Source organism: Perna viridis, chromosome 13 (assembly GCF_037379345.1).
Source record: "Perna viridis isolate PV_CMFRI_1.1 ecotype Kerala chromosome 13, ASM3737934v1, whole genome shotgun sequence".
In the NCBI taxonomy this organism is placed as follows: Eukaryota; Metazoa; Mollusca; class Bivalvia; order Mytilida; family Mytilidae; genus Perna; species Perna viridis.
In genome coordinates, this window is record NC_142457.1 from 16,853,184 (window position 1) to 16,862,071 (window position 8,888).

Consider the following 8,888-nt stretch of genomic DNA (forward strand, 5'->3'; position numbering starts at 1 on the left):
TTATCTCCCATGAAAAACATTTAATTCAAATGGTATGGACACTTTTACATGCTATGTACAAGTTAAACTGGCAATTATGAAAATTCAAAAAGCACATGGTTTGAGTACGAATATTATGATACAGCTGAAAGTTTTTTATGATTTTATCCACTTCACTTGTGGTCATTTTAAGTACTGCAACTGAAATAAGTTAATTTTGCATTGAAGTCTCAGGCACATTCAACTTGGGACAATCAAAGAGTAGTTTGAATGATTTCTTGAGTAAGTTTAGGTATTAACCAAACTTTTTTGGCAAAACTTAATCATGTGAGACAATAGCACTTCTGTCTTCATCTTCTCGGCATACCACGCCCCGCCATTCCATTCATTGGTCGTTGTTGGTGGCCTCCCCCTCTGCTATGATGTGGGTTCATCAGACGAGGGTCTTGTGGAGGTGGGTTATTCAACCTTGGATCCTGGGGAGCCATTCGTGGGTCCTGTGGTCTTTGATTTTGATGAACATTAACTCCTGTATGAAAAGACATTTCACACTTTCCTATTAGACAAAATTCTGTCATAGATGTTAGAGAAGAACTTTCAAAAATCATTGGTTAATTCTAACTTTATTTCATTTCTGATCATCTCTGAATGCATTTCACTCAATATCAAATTTAGATAGACTTTTAACTGTGTGTGAATTGAAGTTTGAGCAAGTATCAACATTGATATTTTCCACAGACAACAACTTATATCCAGGATTCACAGCAAGAGAAATATAGCCAAGTGTAATCTAGATCTGTAAGCTTGGCAGATTTATTTCAATGATGAATCGAGAAATTTCTAGAAATGGTGGTTTCCAATCCCAATATTCATAGACTCTTAGCTATCATTTCAGTGTTGTAGGATTTTTCAGAAATTGAGGTTTCCTCAGGAAATATCCATATAAAATCAACTTTCCCACTGTCAATGACTATTTTCTGAACAAAACAAATCCTTTCAGCATATGAAGTTTCCAACATGCCACGGGAAAGTGTAACTAAGTACCTAACTTCCCCTGACCCAAAGTTCACATGCCCCGGGTAACAGGAAATAGGACACTGCATTTACTGATTTTTGCCCTAATTTGCACAAAATTAACCAAATTTTCTAAGAAATGGGGACAGTGTTCTAGGATTCCACTTCCTGTCCCCAAGCAAGTGCATTTTTTTGTGGGGATTTTTTTAATTACAATCCACTTTCCCTTTGGCAAGTAGAAAGTTGAATTTTTGAAAGGATTTGTTATGTTAGAAAAGCAAATAGTTAAAGTGTGGGAAAGTTGATCTTGATTCTGAGTTTACTCATGGAAACTTAAAATTCTAAAAAATTCTAGAACACTTGTTGCTCCAATCCCTGAAACCATCCTCTTGAGCACTACTGGAAATACACTATGTTCATTTTCATTCTAATATTTCCAGTGGAAAATTTTTTTTTTAAGCAATAAAAAAACCTCGCATACCCCACGCGTCCCCATGTTGGATACTCAAGTAAATTTGTTTATAAGAGAAATACATGTAGAAGGAGAACAATAAAAAAAGGAATAAGAGTGTTTTTAGGCTAGAGATCTTTATCTTCTAACTAAATTCTGTTACTCAGTATGGTAGTTTCAAACTCCAGACTGTGATTTCTTTGAGTTTTAGTTAATCCTAAGTAAATATCGTAGTGGAACGAAACATACACTTGACCTGTAACTTATCATGGTGAACTTATAAAACAAAAATCATGTCATAATCTGGAAGCGTTTAGAAAAAAAAGTCTGAAAAATTTTATTTCTGTGAATTTTGCTATGTTCAAGGCCCGTAATTTTGGTAAAAATCATCGGAGCTTAACAAACTACAAACTTGTCCTGTCACTTATCATGGTGAATTACTGTACTAAAAATCATGTCAATATCTGCAACGTTTAGAAAAAAAAGTCTAAGTTCAAGGCCCATAATTTCGGTAAAAATCATCAGAGTGGAACAAAACGTAATCTTGGCCTGTAACATATCATGGTGAACTTATATACCAAAAATCATGTCCATATCTGCAGGTGTTTAGAAAAATAGTCCGGAAAACTATTATTTTTGTGAATTTTGCTAAGTTCAAGGCCCATAATTTCAGTAAAAATCATCGGAGTGGAACGGAAGTTAAACTTGATCTGTAACTTATGATGGTGACCAATATACCAAAAATCATGTCAATATCTGCAAGCGTTTAGAAAAAAAGACTGGAAAACTGATGATGGTCTGACGGATGGGTCAAAAACGTTATACCCTTCGCAACTTTATTGCATGGGGTATAATAAACACATGCAAATTGCATGTTCGAATATTTGGTTAGTAACATAGATCTGATAAATTTTACCTGACACTGTCTACTAAGCGTATAATTTACCACTCTTTTTATTACACACTGAATCTACTGGTAAAAGCAGCTTAATATGGGCGAGATTAAATGTAAATTAAATCTACCTAATGTATTGGAATGCAATCTGTATGTGTAAGTAAAACAATAGTATCAAATTTGCTCTTATTACTCATATGGGTAAAAAATCCAACCAATTTTCATACTTAGGATTTCAAAATGATTATGTAATTAGTGAATTCATCATGTATTCAAATGAACCTAAACAGAGTGTTGTATGTACACCGAATAGGAACACTGAATACTTAATTTTAATTAGATGTGGGCTTTAGCTGACTGAGAATGAAAAGAAAGTTCTCCAGATCATGTCTCCTCACTAAAAGGATTGCATGACTGTAACCAAGGACAACTGCACTTCTTAATACATATATAAGGCAAATTAATTCTGCCTGTTGACCAAACCTGGTGGTGTTCCCATTAAAGGAGGTCTATTTGTAGATTGGGGTGGAGTCTGTTGCATATTTCCTTGTTGATTTTTATTATCGTTACTCTCTGTGGGAGATTTTCTCTGACTTTGTGGCTGATCCTTGAATGTAATTAAGATAGAGATGTATGTAGTTTTTTGGTAAATAATTTACTTTCATAAATTTCATGAAGGTGTAGAAATTCAAAAATTAATGGCTAATTATGATTTTTTTAGAATGGCATGTAGCAGAAAAATACAAATTCTGGAATAAAATGATAAAAGCAAAGTGTTGATGGAAAGATTTATATATTATTGGTTGCAAGTTAATTGATGGTACTTTTCTGAATTTGAAAATAATTGAAACTTGAGTTATCTTTCTTTGATCAAGAACTTACCTTTTGCAAGTCTGGATTTGGCTCGCTCATATTAGGTAGCTCAGTAAATTGGAAACAAAACCTTTGAGAAAAAATGCAACCACTTAAAAAACTACAGTGCCATATTCTAAATCATATATCTACATGAACATGGGTAAAAGTTTTTCTACATAACTAATTTTAATTCAAAACATGACAGTTGCCTTTTTTTTTTATTAAAAAATAAAGAGTTTGTGGTAAAATTGTGACATCCTGTCAGGCTATATGTACATGTATGTAGAATAAAATTAATATGTTAATGCATCTACCATATAACAAAAGTTAAAACTTTGACAGAAGGTTTAAACTGACTTCAAAAACCAAAGGTCCTGTGCTTTTCCAAGTTTAAAAGGTCTACTTAAAAAATTTGAAATCTGCCCATATGTGCCAATTTAAGGGTTGGAAGTTCAAGAACCCAAGTTCATGAAATTTCAAAAGCCCTTGGTCAGAAATTAAGGGTCTTGTCCTGGACCATAACTAATATGAACCCTTACAGTTTGTTTAGGTTTGCTTTTTCATTGTGCTAGAAGTGACATGCCCTACGATGGGCCATCATTGGTATGAAAGAGTAATCAAGCGAACCAAGGTTATAGCGGTAATCAAAAGAATGTAATCCAGGGACAAAGACCAGACATGGAAAACAGACATACACAACAAAGAACATAAAGTAACTAAAATCATACATACAAAGTAACAAAAGTAAATGAGCAACTCGGACTCCACTAAAAACTGGGAGCATGAACCAGGTGCACCAGTAGGGTAAAATGTTATTTTAGCTGGAAAGAAAGTTTTTCTTGAAATAAAGAAATATAATCTAACCAATCAAAATGCTGAATGTTAAATTTCTCTCATTTTAAGCTGGTGATAAAAATGCACGTGACTTTTCAGGAATACAGTTGGGATTAAATTTACACAATTTTACATTTTCTATGGTTTCTACAGATTTCATGGGAGAAATCGACTCTCCTCCAGCCTATTCTTGATTTAATTATTTCGCCTCACTATATGGTAAATTAAAAGATTTTAAAATGCTAGCTAAAGCTCCCATGTTGAAAATTTAATTTAACCATCTTGTGTGGAGAAATAATTTAAGCCTCTCATTAGGCAAAAAAAAAAAAAAAATAAGATGTGTCTGTTTCGGGTTTACCGCCTGACCCTAATTTTTTCTCCCGACCCCAATACATTTTTTCTCCAAAATTGACAAAATCAGTAATTTCTGCTATATTTCCGGTATAGTACAAATCATTTCAGGTAAAACCAAAAGTAAGTTAAAAACCAGGTAACAACAGCGTTTGAATAGAAGACTGATTTACATCACGTAAATACAGTGTACTTATATTTTGTTCAAAATTCCTACAAATAATAAGTGTACTGTAATAAAAGACATGATTAATAGGTGTGTAAGTTAAAAATTAACACTTTCTACTTAAAACCATACACTTGCATGACTTAATCATGATGCTATTCTACAAATATAGGCTCAACTTATATTTTACAAATATAGTCGTGAAAAAACAAAATGAAAATAAAAAATAAAATGAAAATGCCTACCGACCTACCCCATTTTTGGGAGGAATGTAACCCTAAACAAACATTTTTTTTTTTGGCCTTACTAAAGGACAATCTACATTTCTACTATCTTGAAAGTTGGAAATTGAAATTTCTTAGCACTTAAAAGTTTAGCTGCCTAAACAAAGAAATGCAATTGTCAATTGCTTGCAGAGTAAGTATCTGTTTAGTATTTGGTGTAAAAATTTACTTCCCTCTCTTATTTGCTGTCTTTTTTTAAACACTAAAATATTCTTAAATAAAGACTTACTCTCCTATTTTCATAATTTCTCCAATTTTTCCAGTGTACAATGTTAAACAATTCTTCCAAACATTGGAATATCTGAAACAGAATTGTAATTACAGTATAAAGCAATTAATTTATACATGTATGTACCAAATAACCACATTTTTATACATTAATATTTTGGTTGCATAGAAAAAGCACAAAGCTTAATTATAAAAATCTTGGGAAACAAATAGTATCAGATTCCTTTGTTTCTATAAATTTTAAGGTTCCTTGTGTTTCCTAAAGAACCAATTTACATACTAACTAGGGCCTTTTAAGAAAGAGAGGATTTCAAATTATTCTTTATATCAAATTTTTATATAACAGCTACAAAAGGGTATATTGAAATATTCTCAAACTATGAAAGTGCACTTAGAGTAAAAAAAGTAAAAAAGGATATTTGTTTTATCTGTTTCACCACCTTGAACCACTAAAAATACACATGTAGAATAAGGAAATATACATGTATATGTGTACATTTGTACATGTAAGAGAGTATTAAACTATAAGACTGTTACCCTTTTGTAAGTCTACAAATGTCCCCTGTCTGCAGTAAGTCCCCAGCTTCATCCCATATTGAGATATTAATAGAACCACTCTTATCGGCAACTTTCACTGATCTCACATCATGCCCATCTTTAGTTCTTGTTGGTTTCCCTGAGTGAAAAAATGTTAGTTATAAAATTGACAGTCATAGATATATGCTCACTATATTTATTCCCTTAAATCTGGGACATGTATACATATGTATGTCATTGCTTTACTAAGATAAATGCAATGGTGATTAGAAAATTATTCTAAATGAATTTTTTTTTTTAAAACTTTCCAAATTTATTTTAATGTTAATTGATTTCTTTTTTTTCTAATATCGTGTCTCTTTTTAAATGTTCAGTATATGAAAATAATGTTAAAAGGAAAGAAAGAAGCAGATAAATATTTAAATATTTTTTTTTATTTTTGTCAAAAAGTGGGATTAAACGGGCACATTCCTTGCTCCCTTTCGGTGCCCCAGAATAAAAAGAAAAAGTTGACCTTGACCTCATTATCAAAACGACATTCCCCCCAAAAATACTTATTTTCATACATTACCTATCTCCAGGACAATAAACATTACGTTTAGGTTCTTCTGTGAAGGTCGGATATCTTTGATTGCCATATACTGTAGATTATCTGTCATCTTCAATCAGTCAAAATTGTCACGATGTATCAACAAAGGGGTTCCCAAAGGTTCTTCAACTTTCAAGAAAATCCAAATGTCAGCTCTTCTCTCTTTGTCTGCTGTCTTCTTCTCGTAGATTCATGGAACCGTTTTATGTATTATGATAAATATAAGTTCGCGATATTTCAATTGTTTAAGGTTTTATCAGTTCAGTTGTATAGATCTGACAAAAAATGATGTGCTGACAGTAAAATTGAGTTATTTCCCTTGTTCCTTTGTCGTCTCGATTCTCTGTTTCAGTGTTTAAATACAAGAAGCGAAACGGTCAAAGTTGACCTAAAATGCCAGAAAGTTAGTGTTATGTATCAAAAACGAAATATTGAGTCAACAAGAGACTCTCTAACCGCTAAAAACCGCACGAATAGCAGTCAGCACAATTACACGTTCTTGTCGTAAAAAAGAATCCGGGTACTTTACAACAATTCCTTACTTCTTTTGGCGCCAAGTTTCAAATGGCAGTTATGGCGACATGCGTGAGAGAATCTCATTTGGAGTTAAAATAGCGACATTTTAAATTCTCATATCTTTTTTTTATAAATAAAATGTCGTTTATTGTAGTTACTAAACCAAGCAATCTCAGCACTTTTAACGTAGACATAGATTTAAATTTAAATACAGGGACTTAAAATAAATGAACACGTGTCAGTGCACGATGTTTAAGATTTACGCGTACGAAAGTCTTTTTTTCCGAATGCCTGGATGGCCAGGTCTATAAAGATGCATGTAACTAGTTTTTTTTCCTGGTTGTATCATCTACCGTGGTCAGCCTGCATGGTTTTGACCAACTGAGGGTTTTGATGACAGAATCCGATCTTTATAATGGGAGCGAAGGGTGAATATACGTTAAAACTATGTGCACAACTTAAGAGGTCGGTATAGGTGAGTAGATCAAATGACAGGCCTGTTGGATGGGGGAAAATAATTTGTTTCATGCCAAGAAATACCCCCAAAAATTTCTGGTCTGCCTCATACAGGCACTAATTATCTTTGGTAACGTGATAGTACAGATGTGGTCATTAATCTATCTATTATCTCAGCAGGGTGTAAAGTTGTATTTTGGAGCGGTTTGTCATGGCATGGTATCGAATCTTGTAATATATGAGGTCACACCGTCAAACAATGCGCATACAATTCGCATTTTTAAAAGAGAATTCAAATCAAGTTTCGCATTCATACGTAAAACGAATTTCCAATAAATTGAAACAATATGTGCATTATTATTATTCTCTTCTAGATACGTTTAAATCAATGTGAATTCAATAATCCGTTTTCAATTCGTATTCAAATGCCGTGTGAACGGACGATTTCGGCAGAATTACGCGAATTCTAAAAACAAGTGCGTTAACATTATACGCCAATCCAGTGCTACCTTAACATTTTAACGAATGCATATAAACGCAAAGCGAATTCAAATGCACGCCAATGCGAATTTAAAATCCGTGTGAAAGTTAATGACATTTCAATTTATTGCGAATTGAATGCGAATAACATTTGAACGCAGGTCATTGATTTTCAGCTACTCTATTCCCGACTCTAGATCTATCCTAGAAAATGTGTTACTTTTCAAATGAATTTTAATGTGAGGGGCCATCCTGCCTTTTTAGTGTGGCACGTTCTTGTCACACACATATAAATACATGTATATCTTACACATGTTACATTATTTTGAGAAAATATGCATAGCTGCTTTTATTTTCAAATTTGATCCTAGCCAACCCCTCCCCCCACGCACACATTAAAATTAAATTGTAGTGTAGGAGCAAGTCCCTGTGCTTCCCATAACAACTCCCCCATTAACTGGTTTCAATAACTCAAGTAAACTCTCCAGGAATCGACTTAAATTTGATTGGAATCACCACACTTTGCGTTAGAATAGCGATGTTAATTTTGAAATTGAGCAAGTAAAATCCTGGTCAGTTTTTAGACTTCTTTTATTAATTTCTGGACCCGCCTTCACTGAATGAATTCAATTCATCTTACAATGCTTTTCTTCTTCAAGTACGTAATGGCCTTTAAAAAAAATCCTGGTTTATTTTAGATCTTTACTTTACCAGTTCATACATTGTTTAATGTCCCTGAGTTTTTCCTTGTATCTTCTGTTTTAAGTGTATTGGTCGAAATTTGAGGGAGGATTCGAGGAAAAACCCTGCTGATTTACCGATTATGACGTAATAGCATGCAAATGGTATATTCACGTCGCATTGGAAGAGGGAGATTTAGCGTGCTGTAAAACCTATAGATTTAACCCACCATGCATTTCGTTTGAAATGTCTGTACCAAGTCAGAACCGTTGCGGTACCAGCTGCTCCGGTGGTGTAATATCTATTTTTCCAAACTTATTTTGGACTTGACTTGATTATGCATGATCGGATTAGCATAGATCTAATTAGTTCAATGGTTACACTTTTGTATTTTCGTTTAAAACAGGCTAAAACAGTCTTCAATCAATTTCCATGCATTAAATTTTGTGACTGATTTAACTAGCTTTTTTATACAACTTAATTCCAACAAGGCTAAAAACCACTAATTCCACTTCCCATAGGCTTCTATGCTAATTTCACAATATTCAATGGCTTCTCTGGACTTTACCTTA

At 33.2% G+C, this 8,888-nt stretch overlaps 1 protein-coding gene across 1 annotated transcript; it reads right to left on the reverse strand.

The window, feature by feature from the left end:
* On the reverse strand, positions 1-6,716 carry LOC148599759 (SOSS complex subunit B1-like). The gene is made up of 6 exons (XM_088557871.1): positions 6,166-6,716; positions 5,595-5,733; positions 5,059-5,130; positions 3,222-3,282; positions 2,823-2,946; positions 1-508 (listed from the first exon to the last, which is right to left on the reverse strand). The coding sequence occupies exons 1-6, from the start codon at positions 6,251-6,253 to the stop codon at positions 330-332; spliced, it is 663 nt and encodes a 220-aa protein (XP_088413997.1). The 5' UTR covers positions 6,254-6,716; the 3' UTR covers positions 1-329.
* Between the last annotated feature and the right edge of the window lie 2,172 nt (positions 6,717-8,888).